The sequence below is a fragment of the Daphnia pulex genome, chromosome 10 (assembly GCF_021134715.1).
Source record: "Daphnia pulex isolate KAP4 chromosome 10, ASM2113471v1".
Taxonomy (NCBI): Eukaryota; Metazoa; Arthropoda; class Branchiopoda; order Diplostraca; family Daphniidae; genus Daphnia; species Daphnia pulex.
In genome coordinates, this window is record NC_060026.1 from 15,155,183 (window position 1) to 15,181,251 (window position 26,069).

The window sequence follows — 26,069 nt, forward strand, 5'->3', positions numbered from 1 at the left end:
TTCATAACAATAAATATGTATAATTTGCGAATATAATTACATTATTAATTTAATTGCATGATTTATTATGATGAAAACTTGAATTTCCAAATTAATGTTAATAATAAATTTCAGATGTTAAAGAACGTGAGTTGCAGTTTAACATGAACAAGAAAAATATTGGGTGTAGTTGCTATTGATGTTGTAAAACAAATTCTCATGAATGCCAGCATGAAGAAATCGAGATCCTCAACATAAACGTCTTACGTAAATGCTAACCTTCCAGCTGCTACTCCGCCAGGAGAATATTGTTGAAGAAAATCGTGTAATAAAGATCCAAGTTCATGATAGTCGGTAATGAGTAGGTAACATATATGTCCAAGAGAGCCCGTTCCTTTGATATCAGCAGCAATGAAACCTAAAGTTTTTGTTTTAAATTCATAATTTATTTAAAGGATACCAAATAAAAATAAATTTAAAAACTATACCCAGAATGTCTCATGAGTACAGTCAACGTAGGAGTACAGTGAGTAAATGTCTGTTTCTCTAAATCAAGAAGCTTCTTCAGTTGTGAAAAACACCTTGACAGCAACTTTTTCTTCCATCCATTTGGCCATCAAAACTTCACCATATCAATCTTTACCTATGGAATGGCCCATAACTAACTGCTTGGCTATTGTTCTTTAAACCTAATTAAAAAAAAAACAGACATGGTTTTAGCTTATTATTAAATTGATAAATTAGATAACAATTTCTTACCAGTAAAGGTAAACCAGAACCAGAACTCTGGCTATGATCTAACATGTCCTTGATCGTTGAATTTCCTCGAAGGTATGGTACACAAGGAGCTTTGATAATGGAAACTTGTTCGTCTTTCTTTTTGTAACTGTAACATAATAATATTTAAACTTGATAATTTTTCAGAACATTTGATCAAATAAAAAACAACTTACTGCAGATATACACATACAACCATAACAAAGAGAATGATCACACTGGCTGCGACTGAAACTAGTAAAGCCAAATAGTGAACATTTTCATCAGACCCCAACCCAGAATTGGGATCAGGTATAGTACTGCGTATTTCATACATAGGAGATAGCAATCTGTTACAATGATCACACTGGTAACAACATTGTATTGATTTGGGTACTAAATGAGGAATAAGGTGGCCTTTGCACTGCAATCAAATTCATAAGAAAACTGTACAGAGCTAATTATCGAAGATACATATGTGGGAAGAAATACTTAAACAAAATTAGACCAAAAAACTATTTGATTTCTAAATTTCAGTCTCGTAATCATAATAGAAATCCCATATTCTAGAAAATTGTTCCTCTACAATGTACAAATCCTAACAATCAAACGATCAATGGCGGATGACAACTAATAACAAATAAGAGTTGCCAGATAGAATTTCAGAAATTTGTTTTTCTAACAATATTTAATCTGGTTTTAGTTAAAATAAAATTGTCAATTATTTCCTGAATTCGTGGTTTGAATATTTTCAAAAAGTGAATAATGAAATTACAATGTACATTTCCAAAAATTTATAATTTGTGTTTTGGGAATGGGAAACTGATGGGAAGTGTTTATGGAACCCAAGTAGATAGCTACTGCCGTACTGCGAAATCTACAAAAACTAAGCTCTTCGTCAGCTGGAAAACTCTTTCCAATTTGCCTCTCGCAGTTTTTATTCGTGAATTCCCACATTTTTATCAGCAAATATTTACATATAATTTTATTTGAATTCCTGTCATCATTGTTTACACAATCTTGAAAAAATAAAAGGTAAATTTTTTTAACTAATAATAAGTCTATGGCCAAACAATATCATCATTTTTTTTGTCTATTACTTTATTTATTACTTTATTCTCTCCATTGATAGTCAAAATGTCAATCAATGATGAAATAGATCATTTTTTGTTCAAATCAAAAATGACAACTATGGCTCCGTTAGAAAAACTATCTGCTCACCTAAGCACAAATAGTATTGCAGCTATCATAGTTGGTGTTATTGTTGCACTTATCATTATCGGTGTTACCACAGCCTACATATGTAACAAATATGCTGAGGTTAGCATTCTTTTTCTTTCATTTCATAATAACAAATCATATTTTTGGTTTATTTTTCAACAGAAGGGTCATGGTGTACATTTTACTACACCTTCTTGCGTCTTTCAAACAACACCCAACAATATGACATGGGTAGTAGAAACTGAGGTGTGAATAAGTTTGAATATCCACTTTTTGACTTGTTTAATTAATAAATTTAATCAGTCAAACAAATAATACAAAACATTTCAACCACAAATTTCATCCTCCATTTCAGAAAATTTTGTCGTAAAGATAACAAATTAACAATTGATTGACATGCCATTATAATATGGTATCATAGCATACCATACTTTATTCAGGATGTAAAACAAGCTTTTCTTCATTAAAAGGCCTGGAATAGGTCTCAGAATGGAAACAATCAGGCAATCTTTTATAACTATGTACTTTTTAGGTGTCGTAAGACCCAAGATGCTGAAGTTGGGAACTTGTCTCTGAATTTGGGAATCATGAACTTCTCAAACTTACACGCTGTGATCTTATAATATAATTCTGATGTTATTTTTAGGGCTGTAGTGGCAATTTGAAATAAGTGTGAATTGCCTTTTAGAGTTGTATTATTTTCCGGTAGATGGATCAAGCGAGGGGCCGTCGTTAAAAGTTACGTTCGGTAACGTACTAAAACGTTTTATCGGACTAGGTTTCTTTTCGTGGGTGTAACGTTTTATTGCGTTTTATTAAGAAAAGTCTGATTCTGTTTCTTCAGTGGTCTGGTTTTGACTAAGTGTGCTCTGATCTGTTGTTAGTCATGGACCGATCAAGTAAACGTCCTGCTGGTTGCTCATCTTCGTGGGCCCAGAAGAAAAAGCACAGTAGAGATACACCTGTTTCCGAATTTAAAGAAGTAAATTTCAGTCAGATAACTGAGTCGATGAAAGAGTGGGACATTATATTTTTGTGTTGTGACACTCTGTTGAAAGATTCTCCTGACGGGAGGTACAAAATTCTTATTGTTTGTTGTATGGACGTATCATGTTCTTTTTTCAAGTTGACGGCCATGGGCAGCAAAGGGGAAGAGTATTTCGGTTTGTTAGAGGTACAGTTGTAAGAAATAGTTTTTTTTTGTGTTGTAATGACTATTCTTTCTAATTAGATTGGGAAAACCTACATGTTGAAAAATGGTGTGGTTGTGAGGAAAGGTGGCCGTGAGTCAAGTTATTCGTGGATGATTGAAAATCATTTTGATTTGAAAACTGATGCTCATTCCAGTGTAATTTATTAATTTTTCATTTTTGATGGTTTTTGATTTGACATTTAATCTGTATTATTGGTTTGCTTTTTTCCAGATCACTTTTAATTCCAAAGGAGGTGTACCTGACATGGTGTATAAGTTTGTCCCGTTGGAAAGCATTGCATCAATCAATGATGGTCAAATAATAGGTATTGTGTAAATAGAGAATTTTTTCAGAATTGTATTATTATTATAGAGAGATTTCGATTTTCAGATACATTTGGATATGTTTGTCATATCGGTGGCATGACTACCAGTGTTTATCATGAATCATTTGGTGATAACATGTTGGTAAACATGACTATTGGCTGTACCAATGAAACCAGAGTATTCGTTTTTTAATGTTTCATTTGTGATTGCTGATCTTTATGTTATGTTTGATTAGTTGCTTATTTCAGGCATGGGTTACCGTCGTGGAAATTGGTTTGAGCGATCTGGAATTCAGGAGGATTCAATTGTGGCTATCAAAGGGGTGAGGATTGAAAGGAGAGTGGAAGGAACCCAAGATTGGATTGGTCATCTTTTTGATGATTCCTCATGTGTGGTTTGTTTTAATTGATCACATGGAGTTGTTGTATTTCTTACCAATTTTGGCTGGTGGTGTTGTAGGTGAAAGAGTTGTTACCGGAAGCTCATGATATTTTGATGATGAAGCAAGATGATAGTAGTGAGCAGGTTGGTGAGTGTAATGCTGGTCAAGTAACGTCAAAAGTGGAGGAAGGAAGTGGTGAGAAAGAGTTGCCAGTGGGTTTGAAGGTGGTTGAAGGAGCCGATGAAGTCTGTTTGAAGGATGGCGATAAGGAGAAACAAGGTTTGTTAAATGTTGGTATCATTTTCAGTTGTTGTACGTATTAACATTCTCTTTTTTTTAAATTTTAGGTGGTAGTTGTGGAGTGGTGTCGCTTTCTGTTGTCGACAGAAACGAAAATAGTTCAGAAGAGAATCGCTTTTCATGTCCAGTTTCTGGAAAGAAAACGGATGTTCCAAAATGAGGTAATGATTGCGCAGATATACTTCTTTGAAAGCAAAGCTGACATAATTTATTAACGATTAGTTTCATTACAGTTGTGTGATATATCTCATCAACGGAAATTTAAAATTAATGTTTCAATGAAAAAGACGCGTAACGCATGTTCAACATGTGTTAATGAATATAGAAATGTTTGTGTTTGTTGGACTGCGCTATTTCAACTGAATAAAGATTGATTGTGTTCATTTCCAATGATAGCTTATTTATTTCAGATGAATGGGATTCCCTGTTTTCTTTTGAAGTTGGTGGATAACAGTTTAAGAGTATCGTAGTAAGTATAAAGTTGTGTTGAATACTAAACCACAACATTATTTGCATGTAACATTCATCATCCCACACAGCACAGCTTCCTCTTGGGACCCTCCCAATAAAGCCGGATTAAGAAAATAGATATGAATACCGCTTTTTTTTCTATATTCTAAATATTCAATTACATCAGAGTTTCGGTAGACCAGCTGTGATCTAACTTTCAATGCCACAATGATCTATCCCACGAACAAGTTAGATATAACCATTATCACCCCAGTCGGTATTCCAGTTGTTAGCAATAAGCCAATATGGAACACCTTCCTCAAAGCCCCATCCAAGAATTCGGATGGCGTGACCGCCGACTGCTTTTCCATGAACGTGATGGTAAACGCCTAATTGAGAGATCAGAAAAGCAATAAAATTTGATTATAAAAAAGGCCTAATTCTTTCATACATGATTTGTAAGTAGGAAAATCTTCGTAAACGGTTAAAGCTCTTTCAACCGGACCATTGTTTATAATATCTCTAACTGAATATCTTCAATGCGTTTGGGAACAGAGTAAGAAGAAGCACCTAATTTTTAGGAAACAAGCTCTGTTAGTTATTTTGAATTGAGAACGAGAATAAAACCGGACATACCATAGTGAAGATCTTGCGTATAATCGACTGCATAACCATCTTCACAAATCTTGAGGCATTTCGGGGTACCACCTCCCTCTGAGCAATGTGGACGATCACCTGTTGTATGATGCTCACATGTGGGAATAATGTACGGCTGGCATCCCTATATGAGAAAAAACAGTTAATTATTCAGCACACCTAAAAATTAAGTATATCGACTTACTTGACTTGAGTTGTAATGGCATCCAGTGACGATACCCTTCTTAACCTAGTAGCTTCAAGCAGCACCAGGGAAGCCACCATTGCATCAAAAACCACATGTCTAGCAGCAGCTGACCAAGTTTTCGGCTGAGAGATGAGCATTTACTACTCCCTTTGAGTGAATGCAAATACGATCTAACATGGCCTCTACAGCTCCAAAAGCCTGAAACCAATATAAATAGGAAAAATAAGAGACATTAAAATCAGGAGATTAATAAAATTACCCAGCAAGATCCACAAGTCTTGATCTCTAATTTCTTGGATGGTGGGGCAATCTAGCCATTGTTCCCGAGCATCAAATGCCTCTGGAATAGCCTGGTTACTAAACATCTGGCTGACATTCTTCAATGGAGGCATGTACAAGTTTGAATCTGGGTGTACAGCCATCATTTGAGTCAGGGCTCCCATCACAAAGTTTTTACCAAAATTACGTCCAACCTAGAAGGATGAAACATTAGTAATTCATCAAAATTTAATGTAAGTAAACAAGTGTCATATTACCTTTCATGTTGATTTCATGGAATTTAGGTGATTGACAAACTCATCTGACAAAGGATTGTTTGACTTCAACTTTTTGGCCTGGCTTGTCACCAGTACAAAAGCATAGATTATAGACAAAACTGTCTTCATGGTGAAACTCTGGAAAGAAAAAAAAAATTTCACTTTAAAATCAATTTGTGATATAATAAAACATGTACATCAATTATTACAAATAGAAACATATTCAGAACTTTCAGAGCTTCGCAATGACAGACTAAGACACACTGACTTTATATTTTCTTTAAACCAAGAAACGCGTGTACCATTATCAGGAGGGAGGATTCAAGACAATAATATTTTTGCAAACTAAAGAAAGTGAGGGGCGTCACTTGATTTCTGGAATTCTAGGTAATGCAAAATAACTCAACAACATCTTAACATTCATGACACCAATAATTTTATTTATAATGGAAACTAAACTGAGAAAAGAAATGACAATCCCTGTTACCTTCAATTCCACTATGGGCGTTGCAAGCTACGAACTTGACTATTGCTTACTTTCAATATTGCTTTTACACTGTCCCTAGGAAACAAAAATACGCAGTAAACGGATTAGAATAACGAAATTTCTCCTTTTGTTCTGATTAAAACCAAGCCCTATATTGACAGACAGGCCGCTACAGTGCATTCAATTTTGTTGCCGTGCGCATTTAAAATTATTGTCCACCAGAGGCGCTCTGTAACATGTAGATGTTTGGGTTTGGAAGACATCTATTCAAATGAGTCATTCTGTCAATTATTTTGGGCAAAACCGGAATACATTTCTAACCAAATAAAACCGTCTAACCAAGCCTGCATACGATTGGCAAACTCCCTAACAACCAGTGAACGGTGTTTTCCATTTGAAAAGTCTAAAGGTAATTTAGATGTAGTAATTGGGGTAGTTCATGGCCGAATGTACAGGTAAAATTGGTTTTAAATAGCATTTACTTAGCGAAATGCGGATTAAAAATAGACGTCCAGTAAGATCGCAAACCCCCATGAAACAAATACTTAATACAAATACAATAACAAATTACTTATGCCTCAAAAAACATTTAAATAATTTACAAAAACTGAAGACGCTGCAAATCGAAAAATATAATGTTTCAAAATCAAAGTATATTTCTCTTATCTTTCATTTTCAGTTTCAACTTCGATAATTTTTTGTTGATCTTTTGATGCCAATGCACCACCAACAAAAATAAAACAATAAGGCAAATTGCGAAAACCCCTGCTGACACATTTTTCCAGAGATTTAAATATTCGTCAGTTTTACTCATCTCTTTGATAGCAGAATTAATGAATGACATAGAATTTTTCAAAACAACATCAATTTGAGTCTTCAACATTAACTGGCCAGCTTCCGACAATGTTTTCGTTATTGGTTCTGCTGGTATTGGATTGCAAATAACCATTGTAAAACAAGCAAAAAATACTATAGCGCAATTCATCTACATAAAATAAATTTAAAAAAATTACAATGATAACGAAGACCAACACAATAACAACAGAAATTTACAGTACCTTAGTAAAAACAAATATATAATGTAAGAACACAATTTTGACGTTCAGTAAGGACAACTGCAGACTGACGAATACCATAAAACAACGAAATATTGATAGCAAAGGGGCCGTTAAAGAACTCAAGACTTATTAACATTATATGAGACGTTCGTAACATGACTACACTATGCATACCACCCCTGTTTCGGAAAAAAATTTAAACATTTTGAATTTAACACCACACCAGTTTTTCCTAGTATTGTCTCCCCTCTGTTAACACCGGAACCTCATATTTCCCACTTTAACTGATAACAACCCTCCTTCTTGCAAAAAAAAAGTATTTACAATACACCCATAATTTTCTCAGGGGCTCTTCCCTAGCAAGACAAGTTTTTTGCTATCGAAAAACGATTACTACAGGGTTGTAGATCTTTTTACGCTGATCATTTTTCATATATGGTTTAGGGTGTGCAAATGAGCGGGAGTGCCCGTAAAACGCGTTCAAAGTTTCAAGTTTTACGGGGCTGACGCGCAGCCCAGCCACAGCACCCCCCTTCACTCACCCCTCTCCCATGAGTACGCACCACCTCCCCCGCTCGACCCCCTTTCTGGCCGGCGTGGGCTGCGCGTCAGCCCCGTAAAACTCGAAACTTTGAACGCGTTTTACGGGCACTCCCGCTCATTTGCACACCCTAAACCATATATAAAAAATGATCAGCGTAAAAAGATCTACAACCCTGTATTAATCGTATTTCGATAGCAAAAAAATTGTCTTGCTAGAGCCCTCAGGGCTCTTCCCTAAACTTGTCTTACTAGGGAAGAGCCTACCGCTTCAAATTTCCGCATTTGTCACTGAAACCATCTCATATTTAAAAAATTTAAAAAATAAAAACAGTTAGTGCGTATTTCTCTTCTTCTTTCTAGTCGTCCGTAGCTTTTTTAGACACTATATTCACCACGTCGCTTGTTGCAGTGGAAAGTTTTCGTGTGTAGTTCACCGTGCATTGACATTAATTCGTTAAACAATAACATATTATATTAACGACGAAAGTGATTATAGTGAAACTTGAGTACGTGTATTTTTATGTTTCCATAAAACAATCATCGGAAGAAACACATAGTTCAAATTTTTTTAAATCAAAATTTAAATTCACAATGGCTGGTAAAAATACTGTCGAACAATGCTCCGTCGGAATACATTGCAATTCTCCCTGTTTTCTATCAAGATATGTAAAACAAAATTTTGATTTACATAAAATAGATAATTTAGACGAAGAAATTCGTCAAACAATTAATTTTAGAACTAACATGAAACTCATTCCATCTATTTGTGATCATCACAAATCAACCTACACAAATCGATTTACATCGTTCAAACATAGTAAGAAATGTGACAACCCCTTTGCTACTCATATACAATCAAAACGACCATTAGGGGGATGCACAGTAAATCTTGTGTCATGTTTAAAAGTGTCTTCAACATCCAAACTTCATTTTTACCCGGGGCAACGTTTGTGTGTTAATTGCGATAATCAGTTACATAGACTTGTTCTAAACAACGACGATGAAAAACAATTACTCAATCCTGAAGATACTCAAAATATTGATAGTACAACTCAGGTATTCTGTCATATTTTCTTTTAATTATAGCTTATATAACAAACATAAACTTTTTATAAATAATATCATATTGTTTTTACCGTATCTGATTGAATAATTATAATTATTACAATAAATAGGATACTAGTTCAACTACAAAAACTTCAAGTGAAGTAACATCAAAAAAAGGAAAACAAATTGAACAGGTAAATATACGACATAACATATTCTATTATATTTCCGTTTAAACAAATACTAAAATACCAAAAAGTTCAATATAAAACTTAAAAATTTCTAAAAATAATAACCACCTAGCGATAAAAAACACAACTACATTTTATTCTCTTTTATAGCCAATTTGGATGATGCATTTACATACAAATAAGAGAAATTTGCGCGCGACACACTAAATTTTGAACATTATTTTAAATCACATTAGTAAAAAAAACTCACATGCATTTAACTTAGACCAATGTTCATTAAACAGCATTAAATTTTTATTTTATCGCTTGAACTTTTTTTTAAACAATACGATGAACAAAATTACGGAAAATTAGCAGATAGCATGCAAGTGAGCACCTTGCATTAGCAACTTGCGCACTCAGTTACGCTCAATATAGAGAAAAAATTCAATATTATTATATTCTCTTAGATAGCCGCCTGCGAAGGGTTGTCCACTCAAAATGTCGACGATGCATCACAGGTAATCACATAATTTTAATTTTACATAAAAAACACTTATTATATTGTAACGTATTGAATGGATAGGTCTTTTGGCTATTTCCGCTGAATACGTTACATTGATAACAGCAATCTATCCGTCTAGCATGCTTTTGTGTTTTCTTTTTCATCTTGCTATGTTTTCTTATTGTGTTTACAAATTCACGTCAGGTGCGGTCTCCAATTTATTGGATGTAAAAATCACAGCCATCGACGTTTGTACCTTTTGACTCTAGAACCCCCGTGTGGTTATTCCGAATGCACAAGATCTACCAATTCTTGGGAACATTCGAAGACACTGTTGAAAGGTTTAGCGTCCGTACCCGGAACACGGCGTGGATCTTGCAGTGGGATAGGGATTGACTGACGTGTAATTATTGGCTTTCAATAAATTACGTACGAGTCAATCGTCACTTTCTTTTGACTATGTTAAATTGAAAGCAGACCATATTTTCCCTCCAATTCGTATATCGGGGTAAAGTGCACCACACGTTGTATTGCAGTTTTGTTTCCGTCAAAGCTGCTCTGCCATTTTTATATTTTCCCTCCCATTCGTATGTCGGAATAAAGTGCACCACACCTTGTATTGCAGTTTTGTTTCCGCCAAAACTGCTCTGCCATTTTTTTATATATGTTCTATAGAGCAGTTGTTTTACCAATTTCTCTGTCATTTTTTAAGTTATATGGAGCAGTTGTTTTGTTTTTCTTAATATTACGAATATCGTATTTTTAAACTTCGATCAACAAACAGTTATAACCTTTAAATTAATAGGTTTGTAGTTCAACTACGAAAAATTCAAATGAAGCAATATCAAAAAAAGGGAAACAAATTCAACAGGTAAATAACCATAACCATAACAAACATACTATATTTTCATTTAAAGAATTTCACCATGTTTAACATTTAACTTTTTGAATTTCACAGAAAATACCATTATCCGTAGAAAATAAAACTCATGAATCAAAGTTGAAAACTGGAAAACCATTTCAACAAGTAATTATATTTATTTTTACATAAACTACAATCTATTAATAAATAACTCCATTTTTTACAGCAATCCAAGATTGGCATTCAACCAACAATGAAAACTCGATCTACAATTGAAAACCCAGTTCCGTCTTGCAGTCATCACGAACTTCAAGACATCCATATGACTGAAGTATAAATGAATATAAATAAAGAATACATAAATAAAAAGTCACTTAATTAAGTTGATTCATTTTTTAAATACATAAATCAATAATTATTTAAATATAATTTTCATTACAGATTTCACATTCGGATACTCCTTCAATAAGACAAACCAATATTCGTTCAAGAACTACAGTAAGTAACAAATGAAATCTACATAAACACTTGCTGAGTGAAAATAATGTTTACTATTTAAAGAAACGCCATCTAGCAATAATTTTCTCAATTCTTTATGTATTGATAACTAAATAAATAATTCAAAAACTATAATATCTATAAATAGCGTAACATTATTAAATTCTACATTGAGTTTTCGAACTCGAAGTAATTTTACAACAACTTAATCACGAATGAATACTTCTTTAAAAAAATTAAATTGATGTCTACTACGATCAAATTTATTCTAACCCACAACTATATGCCATCTAGCGATAAATTTCCAAATTCTTTATGTTGATAAATCATTTTAATTGAAATTCATAAAACATTATAATTTCATTTATGAATAACGCAGAAAAATTGAAATAATCATAAAATGTTTATCACATTCACATTTAATAATCATTCATCTTAAAAAAAATTGAAATAAACTCTCTTTGATCAAATTTATTCTTGCCACTACATTTACGCCATCTAGCGATAATTTTGTAATTTTATGTTGATAAATATTTATGTAAAAATTTTCAAATATACCACAATTTATCATTAAATGGCGTATAACATATATTTAAAAGGGTAATAATCATAAAATGTTTATCACATTTAATAATCATTAATCTGAAAACAAATGGAAATCGATTCACTTTGAAAAAATTTATTCTTATCACTAAATTAACGCCATCTAGCGATAATTTTGTAATTTTATGTTGATAAATATTTATGTAAACATTTTCAAATATACCACAATTTATCATTAAATGGCGTATAACATATATTTAAAAGGCTAATAATCATAAAATGTTTATCACATTTAATAATCATTAATCTGAAAACAAATTAAAATCGATTCACTTTGACAAAATTTATTCTTACCACTACATTTACGCCATCTAGCGATAATTTGTAATTTTATGTTGATAAATATTTATGTAAACATTTTCAAATATACCACAATTTATCATTAAATGGCGTATAACATATATTTAAAAGGCTAATAATCATAAAATGTTTATCACATTTAATAATCATTAATCTGAAAACAAATTGAAATCGATTCACTTTGACAAAATTTATTCTTATCACTAAATTAACGCCATCTAGCGATAATTTTGTAATTTTATGTTTATAAATATTTGTGTCAAAATTTTCAAATATACTACAATTTATCATTACATGACATATAATTGATTTTTAATTCAAAATTTGGTTTCTCGGACTACAAATAATGTCAAAAACAATTGTCATGAAAAAAACTCGTTTCAAAATCATCCAATAAGTGTACACCATCTACCGATAGCTTTAAAAACAACTTTCAAACATATAACTATATTTCATTTAAAATTAAGCTTAAGATTTACCAACACTGTTGAGTCAAATTGAACTCATGAAAAACTACATTGTGTAATTAGTTTTTGAAGTTAAGTTTGAAGTTCCATCACCAATATATATTTCAATCACAAAAATACAACAGTAATGACACATTGGACATAAATTTTTAAAGAAATAAAGACATATTAACAATAACAGAATCATTACATTGGTCAATCTAAACAAATAATAATACATTTATTTTCTTCCATTCATTAGTTACCCAAAGCAGCAACAACAAATCCAACTCCGAGCGTCACACAGCATCCACTACAAGAAGAACCAGAAACAAATCAGCACACCAGCACAGCACTCAACACGAAACAACATGACCAAAAAGAAAAGAAAAAAGAATATCAGCGCAGATATTTAGCCAAAGTAAAAATACAAAAACAAGGAGCCGTTCATTATAACGCTCAACAAGAGCTGCTCTCCACACACATGAAGCATGCTCCTTCCGTTGAGCAAATGGAAAATGCAGAAACAAATATCGTGGCAGCCCTGATGAATCTCGTAACCAACACTGGACTCGGCCGCTTTCCTGAAATCACCACGTTAATGGACAACTGGCAAGCTGCTGCCAATCTGGATCCAAACGCACCTCGTCCAACCATAATTTCCAACATCATCAACGAAGTAAACCAAAACGTCACCGAAGACGACATGAGTCGCATCGTCGAAGAGTTCTTGCAATCATGGAACATCGAAGCTAAACTATTTGCTTGCGCCAGCTGTGGAATGAAAGCTTTCGAAATGGGAGCCGATCAAGCACATTCCGTACCCATCGATCAACTGAGCAGTTTACTTATGTCCGATACCGACATGGAGGAATTACTCAGCATCCCATTGAAATTCAGGTACACTCACATTACATTACAGACTTATCATCTTCTTAAACATAATATACAAATTTGAATTATTAGACCCATGGTTAGTTACTACCAATCAACGAGCAACAATCATTATTACCACCTGCACCGTGAGTTCGTCACAACCCAAGCAACAGCTTCATCCGACGGACAAGATACAGAACACGCTACCCTGTGTTTGCCTTGCTATGAAGCAGCGATTCACGATAGAAAAATCCCCATCTTATCTCTCGCTGCAGGAGTCGATTTCGGAAACGCCGATCGCATTTTTTTGCCAACCCTGACATTGGCTGAAGAATACGTGATTGCTACTGCAAGATTGTTTATCTTAATCATTAAACTATCCGGTTACCAACACGGAGAACGCCAGAGTGGCAAACTGGGACACGCAATAGTCTTTCCCCAATACGGCCCGCAGCTCGAAACAGAAATTCGCAAAGCTCGCATTCAACGACACACGGGGATCTTCCCATGCTTAGACAATATTTACGACACGATAAGCATCGCTTTCGTAGGGTCAGATTTACAGTGGGCGGCAATGGCGGTTAACAAGTCACATCGCGCATTTAAACCCATTCGTGTTCGCTCCGCCGTCATCTACATGTGGTTGGCGGCTTTAAAAGCTTGCAATTCAAGATACCGAGACATCACCATCGACGACTCGGAAGAGATGACCGCCACTCTGGAAAGCATCCCAAATCAATTAATCCAAAAAGCCACGGTTGTTGGCGATAAATGCGAAATCGAAATCGATCGACTCGTTCATGAACAAATTCCACAGCCTGTGAACGACGACGACCAGGACAAACTCATCGAGGAGAATCCAACTGGCTACCCGATGTCCTTCCTGACAAGATCCGGTGACCCGAAAACAAACAACACTTCGGCGACAGCCATAGCATTTCAAAGTAATTTTCACGTGATTTGTTTCTTTTTCACACACGAACACTGTATAACCAAAAGTTTTTTCCTCATAACACTCAGGTATCGCCGCGTCCATAGGAGAATCAAACAACCCTCAAGGCGACCAAGCTACAGCGCACGAAATTTCCACCGATTCCCCTCCGGAAGAATTATTAGAAGCAGAGCCAAACTGCATCGACATCGAACAAAGTGCGGAACCTATCAACGAATTTGAAGAAAACCATCATCTTCTTTATTCGGCGTTCCCTCACCTCTTTCCTTTGGGAAAAGGACTTAGAAGAACGAACAGCGTCCCCCAAAAAGATGTCTACCACATGGAGAATCAATGGAGTGGCAAGTTTGCCAAATGCTTGCGTTTTCAGTTTCTACTGTTTGATCAAATGCAACGACACTCTGCAGCTCGAGCCGTCAAAGCCAGCGTGCTTTCAAACACGGTGTCCATGACAAAATTCAGCGAGATGATTGCAAACCCAGCATTCATCGGGCAACTGGAACACGCCAAAAACCATCCCAACACGACCGAAGCCAAAGCTCTTCTGGCCAAAATGACACCACACATCTCTTTGGTCAACCGCAAAGTTCCGTACAGTGCGGCAGAAAGAAAAGCGGCCGTCGGACATCTAATGAATATGGTGCGCTATTACGGGCCCCCCACAATTTTCAACACCATCTCCCAAGACGACATCCACGGATTGCTCAACATTCGTTTAACTTTAAACATGAGAAACAATGCCACTTTCCCAGCTACTGAAGACGGATTTGCCGAAGCCCTCCGCCAACAACAAACTGAGTTTCACTCAATCCCCATTCATCCGTCCGCTCTCAGAATCCTTCTGGCAGAGGGACCCGCTTTTGCGGCAAATATGTACTACAAGAATTCCAACAGCGTCTTTAACCACCTATTCGGGACACCTCCAGACAGTGAGGGCAAAAAGAAGACTGTACCCCTTGCCCATCGCAAAGCGGGCATTTTTGGAACACCGATTGCCGCTTTCGGATGCACAGAAGAGCAGAGCCGTGGATCACTCCACATGCACAGCCTCTTTTGGGGAGGACTCACTCCGATGATGCTGCAAGCAGTTGGGGGAATTCCAATTCTAGCAAGACACATCGCCAGCGCCATCAATCGTACCGTCATGGCTCAACTTCAACCGGAGATTCACGTCCGTCATCTCCTGCGTGATTTCCACAACGAATCTCCGGCTCACGCAGCCCTATTCAAATGCAACAACCCCGTCACCGAAAAGAGGAAATTCATCCAAGATTTCCAACGCACCGTGGACTTGAGCAACGTGCACGTTCACGGTCCGTCGTGCTACCACACCAGAACGGGTGAAGTGTGTTGCCGATTCGGCAAGCCAACGCACTTGAGAGAGGAAACGGGCGTCGAACAAATCGTGGCAATCAAAGCCGACCCCAAGAAGCCAGACATTTCTTTCGAGGTCTTGCCCGCCATTCAACCACCAGCCGAAGCCACCACCACCAAGCGAAATTATTCCAACATTCCAGTAGCAATACGTGACAACCGAATGATCATGTATTACTTAAAACGACCCGCCATCGCGCCCATCGCTTCGGATTCCACGCCACTCACCGATCCACCAACCGCCACACTAACACTTCCTGCAGACCTACAACAGCAGTTCGACACCCTGACCACGGAACAGCAAGAAAAAGTCAATCGAGCTCTGATCGCGAGGAACGGACTGGTGGTAGATTACAGTCCCGTTCAATCAGCGGTCGTTGGATGCAACACCAACGCCAGTCTACTTGGAAGCGACGCTCAAACCAAAGCCGCCCTCTGCTACGTTTTGAAATACGTCACTAAACCACCGGCCGAATTAGCTCACACGCTGTCCCTTCTCCACCACGCACGACGAACCATCGAACTCCATCCCTCCAGAGCGACAGATACCGGAACCGTCATTCGCACAGGGATGCACTATCTCAACCGAATCGTCAATCAACTAAGTGGAGCCATCGAAATATCGGCTCCGATGGCAGCTGTAGCCATTCAAGGAATGCCAGCCGAATTGTGCTCCGACACTTTCTGGGTGGCTTACGTCACAGCCGCCATAGCATACGCTAAACACCATCGCGAGACCTCGCCCACTAGCACGGGAGACAACCTCGACGAATTCGACGATGTAGACACCAACGATTCTGACATGGAAGAAGAGAACGACGAAACCAACAGCGACGAAGACATCATCAGCGATGACGAAGAAAGCAACACCAACATCGAAGACATCAACGATTTGAATCATCATTCTGATCACGAAGAAACAGTGGTGATTCACAACGTGAATGCCGATCTCACGCAGGATGAGTTTTTCAACAAAACCGAACCATTGGTCCTCTCCCCCGAAGACAAAACCAGACTCGCGACTCAATCGGACGAAAACATCGTCTCTACAGCAAATATCTACGTCAGCGACAAGAAAATAGTAGCCGTTCCTCAACATATACACTACGCCTACCGAGGTGGCGAATTGCATTTGTTGAGTCTATACGAGTACGTGGCTCTCATTGACGTCATTCCAAAACACTGGAAAAAGCAACCAATGGATCAAAACAGCGAGGAACCGGACACAGCAAGAGGGCGAGTAGCGAATAAGACGTTCGAATTCCTCATAGGCCATCCCCTTCACGGTAAATATACACTTGCTTGAATTTCACAAAAATTCCAAACTCTGCACTAATCGACTTTTCATTCTTTTATGTTCATATCATTATAAAATACAGGGACTCACGTCCAAAGGATCCGATCGAAAACAAAAATTCCTGTTTTAGTAGGATCACCACCAGCTCCACCAACAGCAAAACCCAGACAACGCACCGCCGCGTGGACGTCCCAAGCACGAAAATTCGCCGATTATATCCTAACGCTGTACCGCCCTTGGCAAGTTGAAACCGCTGATAAAAGTACATTACCAGGACCAACATTATGGAACGATCTGTGCCAGTACATGCACACCCTAGAACACGGACACAATCAAGAGGGTCCATCGTTCCTAAATCGCATTCGTTCCAAATGGATCACCAACGCAGCCCACGGACTTCGCATTTCCGGCGAAGATAGAACAGCGGCCAGCAAGCATCGTTGCCAGTGCGCCAAGCAATGGAACAAAAAAGACGGAAGCGAGTCTCTACGATCGACGCTCGAACCTCCAGAAGGATCGACACTTCTTTCAAACGACATTCGAATCCAAGAAACCATGGCGGCAACGGCGGCTCAAGAAAACATCAACATCTTGCGCGAGAGAGCTTCGGCCGACGACCTGTTGGAGAGAGCCAATCACTCACACTTGGAATACTACCAAGCCACCGCGTTGGCTCTGCGACGCCTCTTCCAGCCGCAAGAACATCAGCGAGCGACGCCGCAAACACCCACCTCGGCCAATCACATGCTGCGATCGGACAACGACGACAGCAACCTCCACGGTATTTTAGCCCGATTGCGAGCCGACATCATTCACCCACCATCTACCGACGGAAATGACGACACCGTCGTTCCCGGACTTTGGACCACCAACCAACACCTCCCTCAAGGTACCCGACTGTCCGACAAACTCAATGTTTCTCAAAAAGCCATATGGAATCTGGCCAACGCTTACTTCGAGGAATTCCGGCGCTTCAAAGATGGACAAGGGCCGAAACCGAAACCCTTCCATCTACTCGTGCACGGAGGACCCGGCACTGGAAAGTCATTCCTTGCCGAGTGCATTCAAGAAGCAGCTGCAGCGCTGCAGTTCACGATGGCCTGCGTCGCTCCCACTGGCATCGCGGCCAGCAATCTACCAAATGGAAGAACGATGCATAACTTCGCTTCGATTCCAATTTTTCACGACAGTCGGAGCTTTCTGCCGAAACTGAACGCCATGAAATTGGCCAACATTCAAGAGCGAGCGCAACATGAAACAATGGTGTGCAAAATCATCGACGAGATTTCCTTCGTCGGACCAGAACTCTTCGCCCAAGATGACTGTCGCATGCAACAAATGATGGGCGACAACCATCCTTTCGGCGGCGTAGCCATGATCATCATGGGAGATTTTAACCAGCTACCACCAGTAGCACCAGCCGAATCGTTGTACGCCGCCCTTCTAAAGTACGTCAGCACTCAAGCTCCCACAAATCCTCACACTGCATCGACCGGGCCAAGCACGCGAGGCGCTCAATTGTTCAGCCAATTCCGCAAAATTGAATTGACTCAACAAATGCGAGCGCAAAACGATCAAGAACACATCGAGTTTCTCAAAAAACTCAGATCCGCATCCAGCGATCCTAAAACAAGATCGATGGACACCATCAATCATTTGAAAGTCATTACCAGAAATGATATTGCGCAAGACCCAACTTGGATGAAGGCCCCTATCGTGGTAACCAGCAACGAAGAGCGCTACCGCATCAACGAACACCAATTGCTGATGCTGGCACAACAGCAAAATTGTCCAAGACTCGTCTGGTTTCAACCCATCATCGGCATCGTTGCCAACGGCTTGAACCAGACTCAAACGAACTACCTCTACGCCACGTCACCACAGTTCAAAGGTATCTTTGTGACCGGCGCTCCTGGTTTCCTGATGTCCAACATTAACCCCAGGAGAGGACTTACCAACGGGACTCCGGTCACCTTTCACTCCTTAGTGCTCGATCCCAGAGAAGATCGCCAACGACTCGTGGCCGCCATCACCGAAGGTAACAACGACGACGTCATTCTACAATACAATCCCACGCAGGTCTTGGTCAAAATCACCCACGCCGATCCCAACGACTTCATCGGTCTCACCGCAGTAGAAGGAGAAGCCGTCATCCCTCTGTCGCAAACACACACCAGCAAACCATTCGCTATCACCGTCCTGGGGAAACTCAACAAAATCAAACTGCAAACAATTTCACACGGCGTTGACTGGGGATTTTCCGTCACTCTCCATAAGATACAAGGCCAAACCTGCTCCAAATTAATCGTCGACCTCAATCATAGACCCTTCATGCCGCAAATCACTTTCCCAGGATTCTACGTGGCTGTCTCTCGCGTTCGACGAGCTCAAGATCTCCGCATCATGCCTCTTCAACCCAGTAGCTACAATTTAAAGTTCCTCAACGGGCTACAACCATCCAAAAAACTCATCACTTGGATGAAAGGTTACAATGCGCACGGAGATTGGGATGCCAGACTCATCCCATCTGAATTGCTCGACACGCCGCTGACTACTAAACGCAAAAAAAAGGATACACCAACAACAAGTATTTCAAACTGCCGAATCAATTTATAATAACTTTATAACAAATGAATTGTTTTTCCCTTTTTTTACAGAACCTCCCTCAAAAAGCACCAAAACTAAAAAGGCGCCAGCACCACCGAAAAAAATGAAAACGCACGACACAATCAACGTAGGCGCCTCTACTTCCAGTCAACCAACAGCCCCATTACCGCACACTTCTACCTCGTCTTCAATTGAAATGGAATTTCCTACCCTGAGATGTGAAACAATTTCAGAAATCAACGAAGACAATACTTCCCTTTCTCAAGTCATCATCACTAGACCTATTGCACGCAGCGAATCGTCTACAACTTCATCATCATCGTCACTTTACAGTACATTCAACATCAGACATCTGTCTTCAGTAGAATGTCTATTTCTCTTTATGTTCATTCTATGTATTCTGAGTATCATTGGAATGGTAATCTACTTCAACTAATAAAATACTGTACTGTACCCATTCAAAACTCATATTAATAACGCTCACTACTGTATGCATTAACAAGTTTTCGTCACATAAAATAAATCAATAAACCATTTGAAAAACATCACCATGTACGAAACATTCATTGAACCCGAATGTCATCTTATAAAATATAAACTTTTTCATCAATCAGATAAAATGAAAAAAGAAAATGCTTCAACTCCATTTTTCATTCCACGTCCATGACCTGATAACTGAAAGAATTCTGTCAACGAATTCACTGAAGTGACTAAATACAAACATATTTTTTTAAAATGAGGAATGTACATTGACAATGTAACATACAGCAACTCTCCTTATTCCAATCCACTACTTTCCTTCTCAATTAAAAAACTTAGAATTTATATACTATAAATGAAATACAAACATTAGCCGCTAGGTGTCACGACGAAAACTATCAATCGCAATTTTCAGTGCCCTATCTACTTATCTCTAATGTATCATATCCCCTTACAATAAAAAAAATCTAAGAATCCTAATAAATGACAATAATATTAACCGACCTTCAAAAAACCTTCCAATAACAAACCAAAAATTTCTTATTTCAATATATTTCTTCACAATCCATTAAATCGATTCAATCATACCATTCGAGCAAGATTTCAAAAAAAATTTTGTCAATAAAAATTATTAATTGCCAACACCATCTTCCGCCAAAAAAATACAACAAGCATCAATCATTCAAACCTTTATATCATTCCTATCTCTGCAATTCATTACATAAAACATTCCATATTAATGAAAAAAAATAGATTGACTCACCACAGCTTTCATTTAATGTTTATCACATTTCAACATTTCACTTCGATAAAAAAAACAATCTTCATTGCTTTCACTTCATTAAATTGTAACACATAATAATTCACACAACATTAGCTAAACGCATCACAATAATTCATATCACTAATCACTATTCATATCTGACAAAAAACTCACTTTAAAAAAATTCTTCTCACAAAACTGATGCACCAACTAACAGACAAATATTCAATAGCAGCCAATTTGAAACAACAACTTTCCAACTAAGAATCTGAATCAACACTGAATATCTGACTAAAAAACATCAAGAAAAAAAGAAAAACACAAGGTTATACTAAGAATAATGTGATATCAACAGTACTAAGAAAACATCAATCTAAATGAAGAACTAACCAAGGCCACGGACAAAATAACAACCACGAAACACTGGCCCTGCCAAATTTATTTCCTTTCCTCTGATTTTATTCGACACAAGAGGTGCAACAGTGAGGTATAGAATGACAAACAGAGAAAACAATAAAAAAATTAATTTTTAAATTTCCTAATCAAGAAAAAAAACGAAAGGAGACTTATAAAATCTCGAAGGTGCCACAAAGGGGCTTGATTTTAAAAAGCCGAAGGCTTACCGCCTTTTAAGGGTGAGAGATTTCAAGAAACAAAAGTTCCGACAGCGCTCCAAATAGTCTTAACTGTGAGAGGTCCCTGGGGAATTGGGGCGATTCGTGATTGGTGGAAGGGGTTTTCGGGACCGTGACGCTTTCGTGCTGCTCCGATCGCGACGCGACTAATCCCATTCGATGTAAAATGAATTTTTACATAGGTTATGACTAAAGTTTTGAAGTGTTAACGAAAATAACGAGAGATTGGGAGCAAAAAGGGGAAAAAAAGGGGAAACTTCTAAAATAGATTGCACATACAGTTCCACAAAATTAGAGGATGCGACCACCTCTAATTGAAAGATGAACCTTTCATTTAACGGAAAAGACTAAATTTGCATTACGTTATTTGTGGTTCGCGAGATATTTGACCAAGAAAAAGACACCCAGATTGACTTTGATTTGATTGTTTGTTGACTAGCAGACGACGATAACTTTTATCGGTGTGGCGTGTGGGGACTGACTACTGGGGCGACTGGGTACTCATTGGAATTCATCGATATAATGTAAGAATGTTTGTGATTAATTTCATCTTGTGAAACACTGTGGTTATCTTTCTAATTTTAACTATTGCAGAATTGTAATAAGAAAAAAAAACCATGCCTCCAGTGTCACAACTGATGATTCCTTTACCTATCAAATGCCAGATTGGCAGATAGTTCAAATGTAGGTGCTGAATGAACTGGTAAACATAACAAATGGAATTGACAATAGGTTTTCATTATGTCACTAATCTTTCTGTGTGATGAAAACTAAACAAACAAATTATTTGCAGATTACATTTATCATCAGACATCGCTCCCTTTCAGAAAATTATGTCTTGAAGATGACGACAAATTGCCAGTTGATTTACATGTCATCCTTACTGATATCCTATAACACCATACTTTATTCGGCATGTAAAAAAAGCTTTCCCTTCTGGGTTTCCCTCATTTAAAAGGCCTTGATGATGTAATGGTGCTAAGCCAAAATTATATCAACGTAGAGAAATTAAAGCTATGTAATTGACAGTGTGTATTCCTTATTCAGTAATCTTTCTTTGTGATCAAAACTAAACCACGAAATTATTTGCAGATTACATTCATCATCAGACGCATTTCAGTTTCAGAAAATTTTGTCTTGAAGATGACAAGTTTTCAGTCAATTTACATAATACCCTAAGTGATATCATAACAGGAGCTTGTCATTTAGATAGTTTGTTTCCATAATTTATTTCACATGATTGTTTATAGAGTAATTTCATTTTGGTTGTTTTTATATTTGTAGGTACTCTAAAGCAAGAGCCTTGACAAGCAAAATTGTATTTCATTCTGGCCCAACAAATAGTGGGAAAACATATCATGTTCATGAATGGTTTTTTAATTCAAATAAGAAGTTTATTGTAATCCTTTAATTTCTTTATTAAAAATCAGAAGTTTATTGTGGTCCCTTAAAACTTTTGACATCTAAGTAATAAAATTAAGGAAATGAGTGCGGTGTCCAATGTGATTTACTATTTGGAGAATAAAGACATTTTCATGCTAATATTACTGATTAATCACCTTCTTCCCATGTATCCTGCACTATTTAAATAGTCCCACTGAACAATTCATAAGAATAAATATGTATAATTTGCCAATATAATTAAATTATTTATTCAACCGCCTGATTATGATATTGTTGATGAAAACTTTAATTTTCATAGGCTGCTGTTATTGATGCAATTCAGATATCAAGGGACCCTTTAAACGGGTCAAATTTCAGTTCAATTTTGCGAGACCACAGACGCACACGAACTAGCGTCATATAGTATAGTCGTATCAGAAAATTTTTTTGACCAACCCTAATTTGAAAGACAAAAGACGGGAGATTTTATTCCACACAAGAGGTGCAACAGTAAGAGTATAAGATGACAAACAGAGAAAACAATACGAAAACTAAATTTTTAAATTTCCTAATCAAGAAAAAAAACGAAAGGAGACTTTTAAAATCTCGAAGGTGCCACAAAGGGGCTTGATTTAAAAAAAACTCTACATAGGTACATGGTTAACTTGGAGAATGAGAATACGACACTGCGTTGCAACAGGTTTTGGGTAAATTCAATTCTGGGTCGGTATAATTCGTCCTATTATTCGTCCTATTATTAGGTATCGATAAACTTCCGTTTTTTGCTTGAACTGATTCCTAGCCGTTAGATGGCGTGGATGTCAACGTTGAATCTAGCCGCTAGATGGTGTTGGCATATGTCAACATTTTCGCAAAAGCTTGAATGGCATCTTGGGATTCTTGGCTGATAATAAGTGAACCCTTAGGCATGGCCCGCCATCCAAAAAACCCTCTAAAAAACCTTATGGAAGTGGACGGCTTCTCCAGGTAAGCAAGAGAAAAAAAGAGAAAAATTAGTATGAAATCGAGGATCTAGGTCAAGTCTAAATATTACGCATGTAGCGCATGTGCTATAAGCTATATTCAATTGTCATCGTGCTTTTGTATAGGCCTAACTGATTCGATAATTATTCGAGGTTGGTGGACTAATGCGGTTTCAGAGTTATAGGTATTGGTTATTTTATGCTCGTCACTTTCTCTCCGTTGATTATGGTCAGTTTGTGAGGTTCAACCATTGTGTATTGGACGTGGAAAGCGGCATTTTCGTTCCTTTTAACCAACGGATCGGTATGTGCGCAAGTAAGACTCAATGTGTTGTGGGTGTACGCTAGATTTCGCTAGCGCATGTCATATCGCATGCGACACATTGTGCAAACGTCAATTATCACCTTTTGAATTGTCAAGACGAACAGTTCGCTTCTTTAAAATATCACTTTTAGTATTAGCCTATTGATGGCTGATGCGGCTCAACTCGATGGTAAGCTAATCTAAATTCAAATTGGCTCATCGCATTTACTGACAAATATCATATCCGGATGATTCTTATGTTCGACTGCATTCTAGCCATCGCATAATTCTGTTTAGTACTAAATTATTCCTGATTAGGACGCTTGTCTTGACGATAATCGCACTTTTTTTAATTCATTTTATATTCAATAGGGTCAGTTTATTTCAATAGAAGCTCCGAATGTTTTTTTTCAAATTATATCGCGGGAATTTATTGCCGAGTGTTTCCGGAATATGCGGTATATGTATCGATTGCGGAATAAAGTATTGATGCCCATAATTTAGTTTTCCTTTTCACAGATGTCGCGCACGTACCCAGTCCACCCTGTCCTTTTGTTTACAGTCGATGGAATGTCTTTCATCAGCCGGGAAATGATACGCTTGAAACAATGTATGAATATTCATTTCAAATCTACTAAATGAGTATGGTAACAGGTGTTTTCAAAAGTTAATGAGTCTTTTGTTCTTCTTCTTCTTTTTAACTTGTATAATATCACATTCCGAGATAAACCGTCTCATCCCTATAGTATCCCACACACACAAAAAACAGAAAATATTCAACCCGGTTTGAATGCGTCGTGCTTTCTAAGACTGGCTAGCAGCTCGATAGGAAGCAAACCTGCTTAACCAGCTATTATATAGGTACCTGTAAATCAGCCTGGCATCTTTTATCAAATTAAATTTTGGCCGGTTAAAAAAAAATTCGAGCAGCGCTTGCCGCTGTCACGCCAAAGTGTTCTTCTTTTGTTTTTTTCTTGTTTTTCTTTCTCTCTCGCCATGCGTATAGGAAGGGAATTGCGGCTACTCTGATTTCTCACGGAATTCGGATATCAGCATTTTGTTATGTGGGTATTATAATAGATTGACTCTGTTGCCAACTCGTTTTTTGTTACTCGAGAGCTTCATCCATCCACAGCAGCGGTGGTGCTCAGTTGAGGTGTTTCAGCTGATAACAACGCACAACGTATAGGAAAATCTACTTTTTGTGCGTCTTCTTGTCTTTGCGTTATATTGTCATTCAAATCCAATTGTTTATCGTCGACCTCCGCTTGTCCTTGGTGCACACGCACAAAGGATCGGATCATATCTGACACACTCGTCTCTCTTTAGATTGATTTAACAGTTAGTTCATTAGCGTTTGAATAGCGTCAGTTGCGGATGGAAATTCAAGTTTTTTTGGGTTTCTTCCGTCTGGATGGAATCGACACGTATATCAGACGACAGATGCCAGCGTTCATCTCAAATCAACTCGTTGTGGAGTTTTTATAAACCACCACACACGCCCGTACATCATTACTGTTTCAAATTGTATAACGGAGGATGGTCTCTCTGTTCTTTTCACATACACACACTCATTTTCGTGACATGATCGTTAGTATATTCCGTGTGCGGATGTTATATCTAGATCGCCGCAAAAAAATAGAACTGATGTTCAAAAATGGCAGTCATGTGTGAAGATATATCTAGACATATACTGTATACGTCGCAGCACACCATCTGTGGTGTTGGCACTTTATTGGCACACGAGTAATAATTAGCCTAATTGAGTTTGGTCATCGAACCCGGAGATCGGACAGCAGACAAAATGTCGAAATGGCCTCCACCCTTAAATGGATCCGACTGATTAAAAAAGAGACTCATGATCATAATTCAAAACAGTCTGTGAAAAAAGGTAATGAAAGAGATAAGT

General features: G+C 37.6%; 4 protein-coding genes, 2 long non-coding RNA genes and 1 pseudogene across 10 annotated transcripts; 5 read left to right on the plus strand and 2 right to left on the minus strand.

Moving 5' to 3' along the window:
• Positions 1 to 4: 4 nt before the first annotated feature.
• On the minus strand, positions 5 to 1,352 carry LOC124205478 (bone morphogenetic protein receptor type-1B-like). 2 transcript variants are annotated; one of them, XR_006879338.1, is made up of 4 exons: positions 933 to 1,352; positions 739 to 865; positions 468 to 668; positions 5 to 397 (listed from the first exon to the last, which is right to left on the minus strand). XR_006879338.1 is itself a non-coding variant. In XM_046602921.1 (3 exons), the coding sequence occupies exons 1-3, from the start codon at positions 1,070 to 1,072 to the stop codon at positions 663 to 665; spliced, it is 273 nt and encodes a 90-aa protein (XP_046458877.1). In that variant the 5' UTR covers positions 1,073 to 1,352; the 3' UTR covers positions 5 to 662. The 2 variants fall into 2 exon arrangements, 1 of the variants encoding a protein (XP_046458877.1); XM_046602921.1 differs by having other exon boundaries at positions 5 to 668.
• A 268-nt stretch (positions 1,353 to 1,620) lies between these two features.
• On the plus strand, positions 1,621 to 2,293 carry LOC124205481. Its single transcript, XR_006879344.1, has 3 exons — positions 1,621 to 1,770; positions 1,868 to 2,055; positions 2,119 to 2,293. It is a non-coding gene; the product is annotated as an uncharacterized LOC124205481 (long non-coding RNA).
• A 375-nt stretch (positions 2,294 to 2,668) lies between these two features.
• LOC124205474 lies at positions 2,669 to 4,547 on the plus strand. 2 transcript variants are annotated; one of them, XM_046602917.1, is made up of 8 exons: positions 2,669 to 3,130; positions 3,188 to 3,304; positions 3,381 to 3,474; positions 3,540 to 3,652; positions 3,711 to 3,869; positions 3,935 to 4,136; positions 4,205 to 4,318; positions 4,391 to 4,547. In XM_046602917.1, the coding sequence occupies exons 1-7, from the start codon at positions 2,843 to 2,845 to the stop codon at positions 4,315 to 4,317; spliced, it is 1,086 nt and encodes a 361-aa protein (XP_046458873.1). In that variant the 5' UTR covers positions 2,669 to 2,842; the 3' UTR covers position 4,318; positions 4,391 to 4,547. The 2 variants fall into 2 exon arrangements, with proteins under 2 accessions (XP_046458873.1, XP_046458874.1); XM_046602918.1 differs by having other exon boundaries at positions 2,687 to 3,130; positions 4,380 to 4,547.
• A 205-nt stretch (positions 4,548 to 4,752) lies between these two features.
• On the minus strand, positions 4,753 to 6,623 carry LOC124205476 (annotated as a pseudogene).
• A 2,043-nt stretch (positions 6,624 to 8,666) lies between these two features.
• Positions 8,667 to 15,053, plus strand: LOC124203543. The gene is made up of 11 exons (XM_046600215.1): positions 8,667 to 8,673; positions 8,773 to 8,892; positions 8,983 to 9,131; positions 9,251 to 9,316; positions 9,763 to 9,813; positions 10,886 to 10,990; positions 11,101 to 11,157; positions 12,769 to 13,406; positions 13,473 to 14,326; positions 14,403 to 14,974; positions 15,021 to 15,053. Exons 1-11 carry the CDS (start codon positions 8,667 to 8,669, stop codon positions 15,051 to 15,053), a joined length of 2,652 nt encoding a protein of 883 aa, XP_046456171.1.
• LOC124205473 lies at positions 15,007 to 20,399 on the plus strand. Its single transcript, XM_046602916.1, has 3 exons — positions 15,007 to 16,994; positions 17,088 to 19,592; positions 19,663 to 20,399. Exons 1-3 carry the CDS (start codon positions 15,062 to 15,064, stop codon positions 20,046 to 20,048), a joined length of 4,824 nt encoding a protein of 1,607 aa, XP_046458872.1. The 5' UTR covers positions 15,007 to 15,061; the 3' UTR covers positions 20,049 to 20,399.
• A 1,072-nt stretch (positions 20,400 to 21,471) lies between these two features.
• LOC124205480 lies at positions 21,472 to 23,032 on the plus strand. 3 transcript variants are annotated; one of them, XR_006879343.1, is made up of 5 exons: positions 21,483 to 22,014; positions 22,085 to 22,193; positions 22,284 to 22,518; positions 22,583 to 22,702; positions 22,775 to 23,032. It is a non-coding gene; the product is annotated as an uncharacterized LOC124205480 (long non-coding RNA). The 3 variants fall into 3 exon arrangements; XR_006879342.1 differs by having other exon boundaries at positions 21,472 to 22,014; positions 22,085 to 22,222; positions 22,583 to 23,032; XR_006879341.1 differs by having other exon boundaries at positions 21,486 to 22,014; positions 22,583 to 23,032.
• The last annotated feature ends 3,037 nt before the right edge of the window (positions 23,033 to 26,069 follow it).